At 33.4% G+C, this 16,708-nt stretch overlaps 1 protein-coding gene across 6 annotated transcripts in view; it reads left to right on the forward strand.

Moving 5' to 3' along the window:
• The first annotated feature begins 405 nt into the window (after positions 1 to 405).
• LOC114374374 overlaps positions 406 to 16,708 on the forward strand; it is a 51,341-nt gene continuing 35,038 nt past the window's right edge. For 2 of the 6 annotated variants that reach the window (XM_028332011.1, XM_028332013.1), the window contains exons 1-15: positions 407 to 1,040; positions 2,716 to 2,793; positions 3,364 to 3,473; positions 3,971 to 4,064; positions 5,333 to 5,376; positions 6,164 to 6,232; positions 6,391 to 6,449; positions 6,998 to 7,205; positions 8,635 to 8,703; positions 8,801 to 8,880; positions 10,195 to 10,344; positions 11,039 to 11,102; positions 13,825 to 13,926; positions 14,093 to 14,284; positions 16,315 to 16,442. In XM_028332011.1, the coding sequence (XP_028187812.1) occupies positions 950 to 1,040; positions 2,716 to 2,793; positions 3,364 to 3,473; positions 3,971 to 4,064; positions 5,333 to 5,376; positions 6,164 to 6,232; positions 6,391 to 6,449; positions 6,998 to 7,205; positions 8,635 to 8,703; positions 8,801 to 8,880; positions 10,195 to 10,344; positions 11,039 to 11,102; positions 13,825 to 13,926; positions 14,093 to 14,284; positions 16,315 to 16,442 (1,538 nt within the window). In that variant the 5' untranslated portion in view covers positions 407 to 949. Of the gene's footprint in view, positions 1,041 to 2,715; positions 2,794 to 3,363; positions 3,474 to 3,970; positions 4,065 to 5,332; positions 5,377 to 6,163; positions 6,233 to 6,390; positions 6,450 to 6,997; positions 7,206 to 8,446; positions 8,554 to 8,634; positions 8,704 to 8,800; positions 8,881 to 10,194; positions 10,345 to 11,038; positions 11,103 to 13,824; positions 13,927 to 14,092; positions 14,285 to 16,314; positions 16,443 to 16,708 lie in introns of those variants that run through there. The other 4 variants (XM_028332012.1, XM_028332014.1, XM_028332016.1 and 1 more) reach the window with 4 other exon arrangements.

Genomic DNA, 16,708 nt, shown 5'->3' on the forward strand with positions numbered 1-16,708 from the left:
AGTAAATGAAAGAATGAAAAAAATATTTAAATATTTAACAAAAATATATTAAAAAAAAGTGCAAACGGTCGGCTGTTGGACAGTTTTTATATATATATATATATAGATTAGGGGATAAAGTTAGTGAATTTTTTTGGAAGAGTAATTCTGCGACATTGTAAAATTTTAGAAAAAAAAGTGAAATTTTAGAAATAAAAAAAGTCAATTACGTTTACAAAAAGAAATATTTTACAATTTCCTTACCTACTTCTCCTAACGCAGGGTTCCAGCGCCAACTACACGTGTCACCCCCTCCATCAAAATTCCAAAAAAACCCTACGAAAATTGTTTCCACCACTTTCGATCAGGGTGGGAAACCTTTATAAGTCTCCCACCTTGGGAAATATATCTTACACCGTTAGGTCTTCCAATTTATAAATCAATGGTCAAAATTTATTTCTTATTTTTACTTTCTTTTTCTTTTGTTCCCAATCACTTTTCTAATTTTTCCCTCGACAGCGACGACGACGACCGCGTCTGTTCGATCGGAGTGGGTTTTGAGTGGTTGCCGAATAGTTCTGAATTGGAGAAAGAAGGATATAGAGGAAGAAGAAGGATAGGTTGGGAAAGAAAGAAGAACAAGAAAGAAGAAAGAAGAAAAAAGAAAAAAGAAAAAAGAAAAGAAAAAGTAATCTTAGCCATAGATTTAAAATCAAAGAGATCTAAGGGTGCAAGATAATTTTCCCACACGGTGGGAGACCCTATAAAAGTTTCCACCCTAGTCTGTTAAATATTCTCTATTCGATTCGAAACTGGCACTCGCTTCGCTTCGCTTCCACAGCCCACGCACGACGATTCTTGCTCGAATCACCCGAAGCTATAACACCAGATTCGATTAACTGACCTAGCGATTGATTTCAGTGGAATCAGATGATGCTGCAACGGCGAAGATTATAATTCCGCAGCAGCAATGTTTGAGGGACTGGTTCATCAGTTGCTTCTCGGTTACCTCGGTCGGTATTTCAAAGATATCCAGAAGGAGCAGCTCAAGATTAGGCTCGGTACGTTTCTCACTCACTCGCAGTGCTTCTTTACTAATTATCTTCCGTATTGTTTTGATGCTTAAAAATACGTGCTGGAATTACCCTGGTGTTTACATTGATGCTGAGTTAATTTTAGTAGAAACTCAGTTTGGTCCTCTGACAATAATTGCATGAAATTGTTGCTTCAGTGTCAAATTTTGACATCGCATTGGTGAGTTTGATGCTTAAAAGGTTGTGGAAGGACCTATTTGATTTCAAAAGTTGGTGCTTAAGAATCGTTATGATGTGTTTAACTGTTTGTTGTTGTTAGAGGACATAACCGATAACACTTGTATATTTGAAAGGCCAGAATGGATGTTTACTTGTGTTAACATACTATTAGTTTGTGAGCTAGTGTACTGTTGGTGGCAATGCACGTTGCCGGTCTTACAATGGTTGAGGATGTAAAGTTTCCTGAATGTGAATGTTTTTCGTCATATTTTTTTCAACTTTATGAACATTATGCATGTTTGCATGGTTGAGTACATGTGTAAATGTGCTTAATTTTGTTTTACAAGTGGTTAACAGTAAATTGCAGACAGTTATCAATTATCAATACATGGTTTAAAGAGTCATGTTTTTATTATTGAAATATTTAATGGTTGTTAAGTTTATGCCACAAGTGGTTAATAATGTCGTGAGGTTATTGACCATCACATGTGGTAAGTTTCATGTGTAAGTATGTAAATATATATGTCTGGGCTGTGTCGTTGCTTTGTCAAAGCCTAAAAAACATAAAAAAATTGGACACTGCAAGAACGTGTCTGGCACGTGTCTGTCGCGTGCCAGTTTGGGAAACATGTTAGACACCCCGACACCTTCTTCAGTCGCCTTGTCTGTGCTTCATAGGTTAATAGTGTCATAAGGATTATGAAAATGTCTAATAATAGTTAACTACTTGTGAAACCATGTGTGTTGGGTGGAAGTTGGTTATGATTTCAGGGTGTACGATAATCAATATTTGATTAATTCTTTTCAATGTGCACTTTTGACTTATAGTTACTTGAATCTTTCAGTTCACTATTAAAATAGTATGATTTGATGTGATTTGGCAAGCTATTGATTCGTATCATAAGATGAATCTCAAATGACTTTGAAACTAACAAACCAATGTAATTTTGTGTCATTGATATGAATCAACAAATTGTTATTTTTCTTTCACCAATTCTCATTAAAGAAATTGAATAGTCATATAAGCTTAAATTGTTAAATGAAAATGAATTGAAGGAGCACAACTGAACTTATCGTATTTGATTATTCAACTTTCCACTACTATATTTGTCACTTGTTCATTTGATGGATGCACTTTTTTTGGCTCTTTCATTGCTTTGTTTCCATTCTTTCAAATTAGAGGCTTCACAAACGCAGATATAACTAAGAATTTTGTTTTATGAGACTTATGGTTCAATAGTTTTTATCTATTTCTAATTTAAAGTTATTACTATATATCGTCTATATGAAATATTTGAGGTTGTTTTTCCTTGTCTTAGATCTTATGTTTCTATACAAATTATGATTCACAATTTAAAAATTAGCATGGTGATTCACGATTTGATAACCAAGCTTGGCTATAATCATGCTGTGCTTCCATTAGGCTATTTTATTGATGGTTTTTGGTGAACTGATTTTTGACTTGACATCTATTGTTGCATAGAGGAAGTACTATTGGAGAATGTGGAGCTGATACTTGACGCATTTGATTATCTCCAACTTCCATTTGCACTAAAGCAAGGTATATAGCAAGTTCATTCTCCTACAAACATTTAACTAAATTCTTCCATATATAGTTATTTTTGATTGAACTGGAAGTTTATTAATAAATAAAAAGTATACAAAGATAGGAGGGTAATATTTCCTCCACAAGAAAACTAATTACAATGAACCAGAAAAACAGAAGTCAAGAGTAACAGTGCATAATAGCAGCCTAGTGCCCTGATCTCTGGGAAAATCTGAAATGGCAACCCCATTTGAAGACCTTGAGCAGAGCATCAAGGAGAACTGGAGAAGCTAAAACTGTATCCTTTCCCAAAAGATTTCTCCATATACCAAAAGACCTTGAAAAACCTAAGCATTCTTTTCCAACTTGACACAACACAGATTAACAAATGCAGCTCATTTCCTTAAAAATCTGGACCTCTTTTTTCATTCCATATCCTACTTCTTCCATTTATAATTATAGTATTATACAGTTCTGCTTTATTTTTTCTGATGAAGTGATTGATTGAAAGAGCTGGATGGAAAAATTCTTGTGCAGAGGAGCTCCTATTTTTTCTTTCCTAACAAAGCTTGAAATTTTTGCTAGGTCGAGTTGGGAAGTTAAGCATAAAAATTCCGTGGAAGAAGCCTTGGGACCCCATTATAATCATTTTAGAGGATGTCTTTATTTCTGCATCACAGCGAGGCGATCAAGAGGTATTTCTTAGTTTCATCACTGTGTCTAAGCTTCTGTTTCAAAGGTGTTGGCTACCTATGTCTATTGACTTGTAACCATTAATGAAAATAACAAAGAGCAAATAAATTTTAGTTTCTCAGTCGTATCATTTGCAGCCAAACTTTTTGTTATGTACTATATTCCCTCCGGTCTGAAATATAAGAAGAAAAAACTTTTTTCTTGGTCTCAATTATAAGAAAATTTCAACTAACTTTACCTTATTTAATGCTATCATCTCTAAAATACCCTTCATTTAATTAAGGTGTTAATTTCAATGACTCTTTTTTATTCCTAGACCAAGTTCCAATGAAGGGTAAGTTGGGAAAAAAGTTACTTTTTAATTGAAATTGCTGCAATTAAATGTAGTTAATTAATTTTCTTAGTTAGCGTGAATCAATTTTTTTTCTTATATTTGAGACTGGAGGGAGTATTTATTTTTATTATAGTACACTTTATTAGCAATTCTGTGTTTTAATAGTGGAGTGCTGACGCTGTTGAACAAAGAGAATTTGCTGGAAAAAAGGCCAAGCTAGCAGCAGCGGAGTTGGGAAAATTATCCAGAAGGGTGTGCGGTAAGCATTTAACTTCTACTTGAAGTGTTATCCTTCGGCCCTATGTTCAAATATATTTTAAGTCATTTTCACTGGAAGAAAGCAAATTGAAACATTTGGCCCTGGAGATTTTCCTTATCCAACTCCAAACAAGGCTTTGGATTTTAGCAAACCTTGATTTGAGAGATAGGGAATTGATTTAGAACTTTGATAGAAGGCCTCAAGAGGGGGTTACCTCTGTATTCAAAGAAGTAAAAACTGAAATTTTCTTCTGTATGATATCAATCCTTAAGCTCCATCTCCCTCTACCTGTAGTTACAATGCCTTGACATATTCAAGCCTTGATTTCTGTCTGTTGTTTTTTTTTTTTTTTTGATTTCTGTCTGTTGTGAAAAAGCATTTTCATATTCATTTCTTAACATAAATGAGGGCGAACCTTAGTGCAAAAGTAAGGTTGCTGCCCTGTGACCTGACTCATGAGTTCAAACCCTGAAAACAGTTTTTCTTCTTGCGGGGTTAAGGTTGTTGTGTACATCTATGATCCTCAACCCTCACTAGTGAGAGCCTCATGCGCTGGGTTGTTTTTTATTCTTTACTTAACATTGACCTCCTCTCCTATTGTGCCATGATAAGTTTCCTTCCCAATTCCAACATATTTTAGCTGTCAATCTTCTGTTAGGACTTCTCTTTTATTAAGCTTAGGTTCTCAAGACAGTGAAGGAATTTCAATTTTTTCAATGATATAATATAAAACTTATCTGGCCCAACTCGATCCCTTCTAATCCTTAGAAGGGAGGAATGAGTAGTGATCAATCCTTATGTTGCCAAAGAAGACATGGGTACTGAAAATAGTTATTGTTTATCGATTAATCTGTTTGTTTGGTTTTTGTTCCCTATAAAAAAATGATTTGGGAACAAATATTTTTTACTTTGTTGCGTCCTTTACTAGAGAGGATAGTAGGATACATTATCCTCCGCTGGTTTTGTGCGTTTCCTCACTGTCCGACACCCTCTTTTGAACACACTCTCTCTTATTGGTTGAAATTTATTAGGAATCACAATTTTGTGGGTCCAACATCTTATTTAATGATTTTCAATAAATTTCAACCAACAAGAGAGAGTGTTCAAAAGAGTGTGTTGCTAGCACTCCTCATTTAATAATCTTCCACAAGATTAAATTTCAGCTTTCTGACCCATAGTCTTGTACTAATCTGTGTACTGATTAACCTAATATTAGGGTGAAACATTTGTATATTTGGTTTTTATTAATAGCTTTTTTTTTCCTGCAGGTAGTCAAGCTGGGCAATCGTTTATTTCTCATGTCACTACTAAGGTAGGATTATTTTATTTTTTAGCCAGGAATTATTGTTCGTTCTGCCTAGGCTGGTTTCTTCATGTTAATCTAATCTTGTTCCTTGTACGTGTCTAGGACCAAGCTCCCTTAAGCATGTGTTGTTTGGTCAAGCCTAGTAATGGTTTTTATCTGTATCATGTCCCTCATTTAATGTACTTAAAGTGTGAATAGATCATAGACTTATTGTACCTGTACTGAAACTTGATTTTTTAAGGATTATGGATGCAGCAAGAACCAAACACTTGGCCACATGGTCAAAGAGACTCTAATACCATGTCAATGACTATCTCTCTTATAGCTTTTAGGTTGCTATGTATTGACGTAGGAATGGTTTTTAAGTTTATCTTCTGGTATTGATCAACTGTTTGTAGTTGTATTGGATAAGTCTGTTGTTTTGGTTTTCTTATTTTGGTAATACACATGCACATACAGAGTTACACATGGTTAAATCTATCTTTTAAGTTTCTTTTGCTAGACCTTGGGTGCAAAACGATTAAAAAATGAAGAAAGAAGAGAAATTTTAATTTAAATTTGGTATAAAGATTGGATTGCCATTGTGCAATGCTAGTTACTATTGAGTTCTATTTTTCTGTTTGTTTGTAGTTTTCCGTTTTAGTAGTCTTTTTGTGGAAGATATTTTATCCTCCTATCTGTGTAATATTTTTATCTCTTATTGAATTTCTTTTTCTATATAAATAACACTCACATTTGGTGTGACTAATACTTTATACCAATAACCATTAATGCCTTATTCCTTTTCTTTCAGATCCTTGACAGCATCCAAGTAGACATACGGAATTTTCACGTATTATACTGTGACATGCAGAATGATCTGGTATGTTTATCTTTTTCATATTCCCCTTCAAATTACCTAGGTGTTGCATTTTGCCATAAAACTATATATTTTAAGGATTTGCCTATTAAGGACTAACTTTGATTGACACTTCAAACCGAATATTCAACTCTTATTAAGGATTTTATATGTTTTTCCAGGGGCATATTATGTTTGGTTTGAAGTTTACTAGCTTGACCATGAAGCAAAATCTTATTGGGTAATGCTTGCTTACTTTCATCTTATAATTGGACCTTGTTTTTTGTTGAAGATTTCTAAAGAGGTTATTCTGGATCTCTTTAAGGGCTGTGGAATATTCTGTTTCAATGTTTGCATGATATGGGCTCTCTGGAATATTTGGTTTGAAAGTTGGCTTCATTTATGGTGCCCTACAAGTTACAGAAAGTACCAGTACACCTATTCTGTGGGTGCTTATTTTTATGCCTTCTCATGTCTTACTTAACTAGGCTTTACTACATTTTTTTTAAAACTTGCATCCCCTTATAATTTTTCTAAATGTTCACCATTTTACCTCCATTGAAATTCAAATTCAATTGTAACATTTTTTGGTATGGTTAATGGAATTGTATTTGAAATGTTCCTGTCCTGTTTCAAGTTTTATCTGTACCCAGAAGGAGATTGCAAGTGACCAAATCCAAATCAATGCAAGTGGTTGATTGAAATTTTCTTAATGGGAGAAACAATGTTTTGAGATGTCACTTTATGTGTCAACTTAGTTTTGACTTATTTATTCTCCTTATATTTCAGATCTTCAAATGGAAGGGTGAGAGTTGGCCAAGAACATAAAATTGTAGAGGTTAAGGGGCTGGAATTTTATTCCAGAATGTTTCATGGTTCAATGGACTTGGGTAATATGAACAATATGGGTAACTCTTATTCAGCAAACAGTATTAGATCGGAAGGAAAACATTACTTTTCTATACTGGCACCGTGTGATGTAACCTTAATTCTTTCGGTAAGGACATCTTGAATAGAACCCCCTCTTTCCATAATTCCATATCAACCTCGCATCTTACTGTTGTTTTATTTATGATTGTAACTCACTATTAGAAAATGAACTGTAACTTTAGATATCTATATCTATATTTACAGAGAGAGACAGTGTGTATGATCTTCTCATGGTCTCTTTCGAGGTGTTTCTTTGTTAGGCATGCAAAGCAATAGGCATGCCCTGTTACATGATTCAATATCTTAGATTTTAGCTGTTTTCTTTTGTAATTTCCTTGTCAATAAATTTTCCTTTTCTATAATAATTGTAAGTTGTAGCCAATGTTGTTTAAATCAAGAACCTATCTAAATTTGAGAAGGGAGTGAAAAATCATAAATCACAGAATCGTAGCACATGGATTGTAAGATCCTATCAGAAATGCAAAATTATACTTCAAATATTCAAATGCATAAAAAGTAACATAGTTGACAAAAATAACATTTAAATCACAACATTTAACTAAAATTGAAAATTCATAATCATAAGATCTCATAAGATAGTCCCAATGAGTGGTTGCCACCAGCCCCAAGCCCCAAAACTTGAAGACTTTTTTTTGGCATGAAAACTGAGAGCGAAAAGAGAGAGAAAGCAGATATTATTGAATATCTCAAAAGTTAGTTACAGAGAGGTATTTATAGACCTCTGAACTGAGTACTGAGTACAAAATTGCTAGGGAGAGGTGCTGTTAGCAAAAGCTAACAGCCCTTACAAAACTGTTTTAACAGTTATACAAGTATATATTCTAATAAGAGAGATAGAAACCAGATCACCAGCATGAAGATGGCAATGAAGTTAGAACACAAGGGTGGATATTAGAATACAGTGTTCAATGTCTTAACGCAACAACAGAAGGCAGATAGTGGAGAGAACAAGAAGGGAGGGAGTGGGAGAGATTAGAGTGTGTGAAGAAACAGAGAGTAGGGCACAACTGCACCGGTGAGGGAACTAGAAGGTTTTTTTACCCCAACCTGAGTCTGTCATAAAAACCAAACCGCAAAACCCAGTTTTACTCAAACCAAAATTGTATAGCAGAACTTGTTGATCCCACGATCTTACAAGCATGATCAGATTTCACTATGATCGCAGCAGTTTATGTCTTTATGATCATATGTTTGATCCAGCAGACATCCCTTCAAAATGCGTAAGAATGTGCAATTTTATGATCTTAACCGCGGTTTTGACAACAACTGTAACTCTATTTCTTGCAGTTTTTTGCAAGCACTGCAACCGCCTTTTATATTTACTGCATATTTCCATTAATTGTGCAGTGGAGGTGTATTGCATTCCCCTTATTATTTTTATGCATAACTTTCTGGTCAGTATTCTTTTTAATTACTATTAAGATGATGAGAGGCTTTCTTGCTGCTTAAGCTTTTCTTTTTATTCTCTTTTCTAGGATAACAGATTGCAAAAGCTCGATGACAATACTCCTCAGTATTCTGTCACTGCTGAATTGAGTGGTTTGGTTGTTACTCATTATATGGACTTTTGGCAATTTTACTGATATGTTGCTGTCCTACCTATATTTTATATATAGTTCTAATATTGTCTCTATTTATCAGGTTATATCCTTAGATGAGGTTCAGTTACAGCACATGTGCCTTGTGTGGGATTATATCTGCACTTGTAGATTAAGAGAAAAGTAAGTTCATTGCTAGAAGCTCGACTTGAAATATGAAGAAAAACATTGAAATATTGTTTTCTTGTTTTTCAGAGTGTACAGCAAGGGTCTATTTATATAGCCTTGGTCATAAAAACGTATGCTAGGATTATGGGCATCAAAATTGAGCCTGATCACAACAAATAATGAAATCTTGACTAATCAATCTTAATAAGGAATAAATTAAATTAAATCTGTACAAAGAAAGGAAAGAAGAAATAAACACATCAATGACATGCTGCGCATGCTACAACTAGCTTGGGTTTTTTATATTTTGGAGGGCTGCACCTTAGGTGCATTGTACTTTCTTTCAACAGTACCCCTGGTACTGTTAAGTTTATCTAATAATATATATTTTCTGCCTTCCAAAAAAAAAATAAAAATGAAGTACCTTCTGGACATACCTTTGCTATACACACACACATACATATATAGAGAGAGAGAGAGAAGCAAAATGATATTGATATACATGAGCAAGGAAAAAACACGGGCAATTATTATACTCTAATCTTAATTATTTTTCTTTATAACAATTTTAATTTAAAATTGAAGAAACTCTTCAGCAGAACAGAGAGGTTCCCTACTTTGCTATTAAAGTAAAAACCTGTATTAGTCTGTCCCATTTGCCGACTGCAGTGGTTGGAAGCTGATCAGTGGATGTGAAGAGTATTTCCAGTCATTGTCTGCTCAGTTATTCTATATGATATTGATAGTACAGTACCCTTTTATGAATTGCAAACATATTCATTGATTTATACTTTTTGTCTATTATAAAATGTGAAAATGTTGATCTAGGAAGACTTGCAGTTGCAACAATTGTGTAATTCCTGTGTTCTTTATAAAAGCTAGATCCAACTTTGGCGCTGATCGTGGACAACTTGCACCATTCAATTCTTATCTGAGTTGGAGCTAAAATTGGTTTCAGACTTCCTGTTGTTATGCCTAATAGTTTATCAGAAGGATTAAATACTTAATACTTGTATCAGTGACTCAGGATGTTGCAATTCCTTGATAGAGCTAAACTGGTTTCAGACTTTCAGTTGTTACACTTGATAACACAGGGATTGTGTAAATACTTGGTACTTGTGTCAATTATTCTATATGTTCCTGTAAATCTTTGATTTTCCAAATGTAATTAATTTGTTGAAAATCACCTTTCTAGGATCAGCATGATAGCTATTATTCTAATTTTATGTTGGCTTTCAGTCAATTCTTGCTCTTTAAATGAAATTGTCCCTTTTATATAAAAAGTTTAGTTTGAGGTTTTTCAAATATTCTAATCATTATATTATATAGGTATGGTCGCTTTCGTCCCTGGCATTGTCTTTTACCAAGAAAATGTGAAGGTTGGCAAATATTTTGGTGGCACTATGCACAAGAATCAGTCCTTTCTGATGTTCGTAGGAAATTGAAGAAAACATCTTGGAGATACCTTGGGGATCGATTGTAAGTTCATGTAAAGATAATTTTACTCAATAAAGGCTGTGTTTGATTTGATTTCATGTCGTGTCACGGTGGATGCCAATGACCTGTGATAGTGGGATTGGTGTTCAATATGAATGTGTGATTTGTGTAAAACACACTCAAAGTAGTATATGAAATTGAGAATTTTTTGTTGTATAATATTCAATGTATGCTTGGCCTTTTGGTGGGGTTGTGGTTTTGAAGTATTTCTTCACGTTTTATTGAAGTAATATACAGAGAAAACTAAATGTAAATTGTAAATCTGTATTGAAAAGGTAAAGTTGTACATACAAGAGTTTAAAAGGGCTGTCCAATCAACCACTTTGCACATGAGCAAATACTGATACCCTGAAATAAACCAATGTTTTATCATCTGCGAATTGTAAGTGTGAAAACATAACTTCCTCAGTTCTAATTAATAGACTCTTGATCAAACCACTATCTATAGCTCTGGACAGCATTGGACCCTAACTTGTCTGTTGGATTTGTTTATTGTACTTATTATGTATTCTACTTTAATCTTTTAAATTTTTGTCTTCCTTTTTTCTACATATAGGGCATGAAAAGAAAGAAAAAGGGAGTATACCTGATTTCCTTCTAATTTGTGTTGTTATGCAGTCTCTCCTTGACATTCATCTACCTTGTCTTAGTAATTCTTTAAGTTTCCTGGATGCAGAAGTTTCCGACGGAAATATTTGAACTTGTACAAGGCTAAGTTGGATTTTCTTCAACAAGAGCAGGTGGTTTCTTTTCCCTTTTCTTTCTTTGGAAATATAACGTGTTTCGATTTTATTTCTAGTGATTTTTTTCCATTTTTAGTCCGTTAAATTTATAAAAAATGTTTTTCGTCCCTAGTGAAGGACTAAAATCATGTTGTGTTTATTAGATGAAGGGACTACATTCAAATAAAATTTTCATAGGGACTGATGCAAAAAAGTAATCGGCCAATTTAGTCCTTGAAATTGGCACTTGGTATCACTTAAGTCCTTAGGTTTAATGAAATGTAAAAAATGTCCTTAGAAGTGTAATTTGTTTCTTCTAAGTCCCCAAATCTAACCACTTACTGGCCTTTTGGTCCCTGGGCATATTATTACTTAAGTCACACGTGTTGGACTAATGGGAGTGACAAATTATAGTTTTGGGGATTTTTTGAGAATATTCTTTGATTCAAGGACTAGTGTGGCTACTCTGGAAATGACTGGTTACTCTTTCAAGTACTAAAAACATTTTTAAGCCTTATAATTATAGAGATGCATTTATACTTGCAAGAAATACATTTAGTGTTTGCATGTAGTTTTTTTTTTTGATCTGCAAAAATAATATTATATATTAGATAAGTTTCAGTACAAGTCGTACGGTGATTTTTACAATCACTAATGAAGTCTCCCATGTGGAGGTTTGGTTCCCTAATACAAAACTAACCATGAGGGATTAGAGAACCAAAACTCTAAGTATGTATATTGGTGATCCCTATCTGTGGAGCTATTTTCCACTAATTACAAAACCCCTCTGATATGGCTTGACCATTGATGAAAAGGATTGCTTGTAGTTTTAGAGTATGTAAATACTAAATAGTGTCAAAATTCACTCTATAGGATAACCAGAAAATATTTTATGGTAATTTGGATAACTGATATATGCAATCTTTTTCTCATCTAAATAATTCAGCCTCACTACAGTTTAGACACATGAATTTTGTCATGTGTCTTCTGTTATCTTTTCCTTTTAGATGGCATTTGAGCTTGATGCAAGGTAACTTATTTTGTGGTTACCTGGTGGACCCAATGCCAGCATTTTTTTTTAATAAAAAAAACATGCTTAAACTTTGGTCACATGTTGCTGCTATCTGGTCATTGCAGCAGCTTGAGGCACTTTTTTGGCCATCAGCTTTCATTGTTATGGCTACCATGCACTGTCATTTGTTGAGATGTCTGGTTGACAACACCTCCAACTAATGTGCCCTGTCTACATTGGCTTGCAGTTGAACTCTTAGGCCACACGTTGTAGAAAACAGAGATCTAGGGTTCTAAGAAAAATGAGAGATTTGGGAATTTTGGCACTATATAAACTGATTAACTGCATAACCAATCTCAGGATGAGTAATTGTTACATATTAAAGAGCCCCAACTATAGATCTGTAAGTAACAGGATCATCGAAATAATCAGATCCATAACGGGTTAACTTGAGATTAGCTTGAAGAGGAGTTGATATGCCCTTGGCAGTATCCATATCAGCCCTTTGCAAAAGATCCCAAATGTACTTAGCTTGTGTAGGAATGATAGAACCTGAAACTGTGTGCTTGACTAATATGCCAATATAGTAGTCTAGATCACCAAGTTGAAATAGACTTGAGAGCAAAAATTTCATTCAACTTAGTAATAAATCCTTGAACCATAGCGAAAGAATTTCATGTGATTATGATGTCATCAACATAGGTGAGCTATAACATCAGTCTTCTTGTAAATCAGTAAAGAGGGATCACATTTGCTCTGCACAAATGAAAAACTTATCAGTGTTCTGGTTAATTGTACCATCATGATCAGCAAAATTGTGTTTTCCAATAAATTTCAACCATTAGGAGAGAGTGTGTTCCTAGCATTCTCTCTTCACCAGACACAAAATTTGTCACATTGTTGAAACTACATAGAGAATCTTCATTCCTTTTCTGTTTTTTGGGGCCGATGCCTTTTTTACTTCTTGCTACCTTAGTAATCAAATGCCTGTCTCTGTCCTTAATAACTTTGTCTTGTTTCCTCATCAGTATTTCAATACTTTTGTTAGTTAGCCTAATCTACTTTTCAACTCATTTTGCTCAAACAATTACCTTTAAAAAGTCATATTTGGGAAGGACTCATTTGTGATAATCAAGTTGCACTATATTATGCCTCGAATAAAATGTTTCTTGAGATGTCCAAAGACATTAAGATTGATTTTTATTTAATTATAGTGATTTTATTTGCAGACATTATCACTTGTTTGGTTTATTGGTTTAACTAATCATTTGGTCCCTATTCAATGCTAACTTTTCATTTTAGTCCCTATACCTAAAAACTCGACATTTTGGTCCCTATACGAGTAATTTTTATGTTTTAGATGCTGTTTTTAGTTTTACAAAATGGAGGCATAAGGACTTAATGATCAATTAAACCTTGGTTACTTAGGTGACTTGTTGGGATATGTCTTAATTAAATCTTTGGGACTCGGGAGGTCCTTGAATAAGTTACACATAAACAAGCTTGATAAATAGGACTTAGATTCATTGCAGATGCTAATGGAATCATGTAATTGTGGTAATTAGGATAAATTTGATTTGTGTCTTGTAATTTTTTGTCTATACAATTCAGCTTAACCATGTTGTTTAGCCAAATGGATATATATGTCTCGTTTTCTCTTTTCTCACCACATTGTTTTGAATGTTAATTTTGTACTATCCTGTTAATGATTAGATTTGTGTTTATTAGCTAGTTGATGATGATGTTCTTCGAGATTTGGAGCAAATGGAGAAAGAATCAGATCTAGATGATATATTAAATTATCGATCTGCTGCAGAATATGAAATGCAGGTGAGTATGGTACAAGTTATATAATGAAAACTAAGCATTCACTTGTTTTGTGTTATTTTCCTTATTTGACTGGCATATTTTGGTCAACTTTTACATTGAATGCATGAAGCAATGCATTTTGAGATGTGTGATTTGTTTTGAAATCTTGTCTTTTTTACATTTACAGGAATTTCTTTCAAGGTGTTCTATGCCTAACAATGGCAAGATTAACAATGATATTCCTACAGAGAAGTCTTGCAATGATGAACATACAGTAAAATCTCGGGGATGGTTGAATTGGCTTTCTCGTGGTATGCTTGGTGCTGGGGGAACTGATGATTCGAGTCAATTTTCTGGAGTTGTGTCATATGATGTTAAGGTACATGCACTTGTTTATTAAACTATCACATTATCTTGAGGTTGGCCCTTAGTTATTGATATCATATTGCTGCATGGAGCAGATGACTGCAAAACTGCTAGAGGGATGGCAGGTGGTGGATGACCATTATTATGATGTTTTGAGATTCACATTAAGTAATTTATATTACACATCTATAAATGCTGAAAAATAAAAAATACCCCAAGTTAAAGAGGTATTCATAATAAATGATCGAAGGTCAGAATTTGAAACTAAAGTACTAAACACACTACACACAAGATAAAGATGAAACACCTGTTTCATGTTGGAGTTTGCAATCAAACAAAAAAGAAATGAAGCAACAAAGCAGGGATGTTGAGACAAACTAGAAAAAAGGGATAGTGGAAGGGCAGGGCTGTCGAGGTCAATGGGCGTGTTTAAAACTGTTATTCGGTTGAAACAGCCAGAAATACTGCAGAACTACGAAGCACCTATAACTACATTTGCTTCACGTATATGTATCAAATACTGACATTAGGTATCAGTGAAGTATCCCCGCCTTTAAAAAATGTTATTCTAACATAGCTACTTTTGAGACATAGAAGCACGTATAAGATAGAAATATAGAAGCATTATCCTTCGATGAACTAAAAATAGAGACTATCCTCTTCATTGGTGATACTTAAGAAAGGAATGAGATTGATATCATTCCTATTTGTAGAAAATAGGAAGTGGTTTATGATGACAATGATGCATAATTTTAATTTTTGTTTTAATTGTGTCCTAAAAGTATACTCTTAACTTGGACTTGCAGAATTGCAATTATATTTTTTATATATATCTTAGTATTTATCCTACACGTATTGTATCCTATAGATAATTAGGTAGTGTTTGGCCCAACTTTTTTGAATTTTTTTCTCCTTCTAAGGAGAAGCTGGGCCAAATGCCCTTTCACAAAAAATTCTAAAGGAAAAAGGAGCATACCAAATGTATATTAGGAGAGTGAAATATACTACTTAATGAGAGGAGAGTATTCAAATGAGAGTGAATGTAACGGAGAGTGGAGCAGTGAGATCACTGATAGATTATACGTTTATATATATATATATATATAGTTGAAACAGTGTAAATATAACAGTACCTCTTGTACTAATCTTATTATTATAATACAAATTACTTTTTACTGATAAAAAATATATATATAAAGAGTTGAAACACTAATAAAGCTATTTGATTGCAAATGTAATCATTTATAGTATTTAAAATAGCAATAACAAATTATAAAAGGAAAGTTAAAAAAAAATGATACTCAAATTTAAAAAGAGAAAAAAAACCATTATTATCTGAACAAAGAAGACTATAGAAAGGGAAAATATAATATTTATCTAAAAACAGAAATTGTCATCATCTAAAATGGGAAATACAATAATAGTTATTTAAAAAAGATGCCACTATGTTTACAATGAAAACGATTAAAAAAAAGTATAAAAAAACTATAAAAAAGAAGAAAATATTTTATAAAAAAACAACTCTTATATTTCTATTTCCAAATTAAAATGGATAAAAAACCCTAATATTAAAATTTAGAAAAACTTAGGGGGGGGGGGGGCAAGGCTCCCCCCAATGCTCTACACAGTTTCGCCGCTGGATAAAACAGAGTAGTTAATAGTCCTAGATGTATTAGATTTGATTTGAGGGGGTTTTTAATCAAAGGGAGATGTTTCTATTTCACTTTTAAACAGCTGGCAGAGGCTTGAGAGTTACAGATAATTTAGAAGGCAAAATGACCAGTACGAAAGGTGACAACTACCAGAGTAAAATAAATATTTCAAATTAATCCTAATTCAAAAAAATGAGTAGCTAGAATTTGATTTTCTTTGTTATTCTGTTAACTCAGGATAATTCCAAATGCGAATGAATTATGAACATCAACATTTACTGCATTGTGTAAATATCTGTTTGACAACACCAAAATTTGAACCAAACAAGCAAATATTATTTTTTTATTATAGTATGACACTTTTCAGTTAACGGTTGCTGGTTTCTTGCAGGATATATCTGAAGCAACTGAGTTTCATCCTCTAGTTTCATCTAGCTTTGATGTTGCTGTAAAGCATGAATTATGCATATTTTCAATCAAGTTTCAGATTCATCAGATTTCTGCAACTCTCTGTAACAAGTATTGTGCTCTGTTTTTTTTTCACAGGCATTTTATGATAATCTTTTTGTCTATATTCTATGGGAATGGTTTATATGTTTTCACATAATTCATGTTAGAGTAATGCTCAGTTCAGTTGTGCAGTATGTGTAATACTGTTTAATGTAGTGTCGTTTGCCCAGCTGTTAACCTCACAGTTAGAACTCAGTCAGGAATCTGAGTGAGATCACTTACTGTATTTGAAAGAACCTGTTAGAGGTTCTTTCCATTTTAATTGTAGTATAGTA

This window comes from Glycine soja, chromosome 11, assembly GCF_004193775.1.
Source record: "Glycine soja cultivar W05 chromosome 11, ASM419377v2, whole genome shotgun sequence".
NCBI lineage: Eukaryota > Viridiplantae > Streptophyta > Magnoliopsida > Fabales > Fabaceae > Glycine > Glycine soja.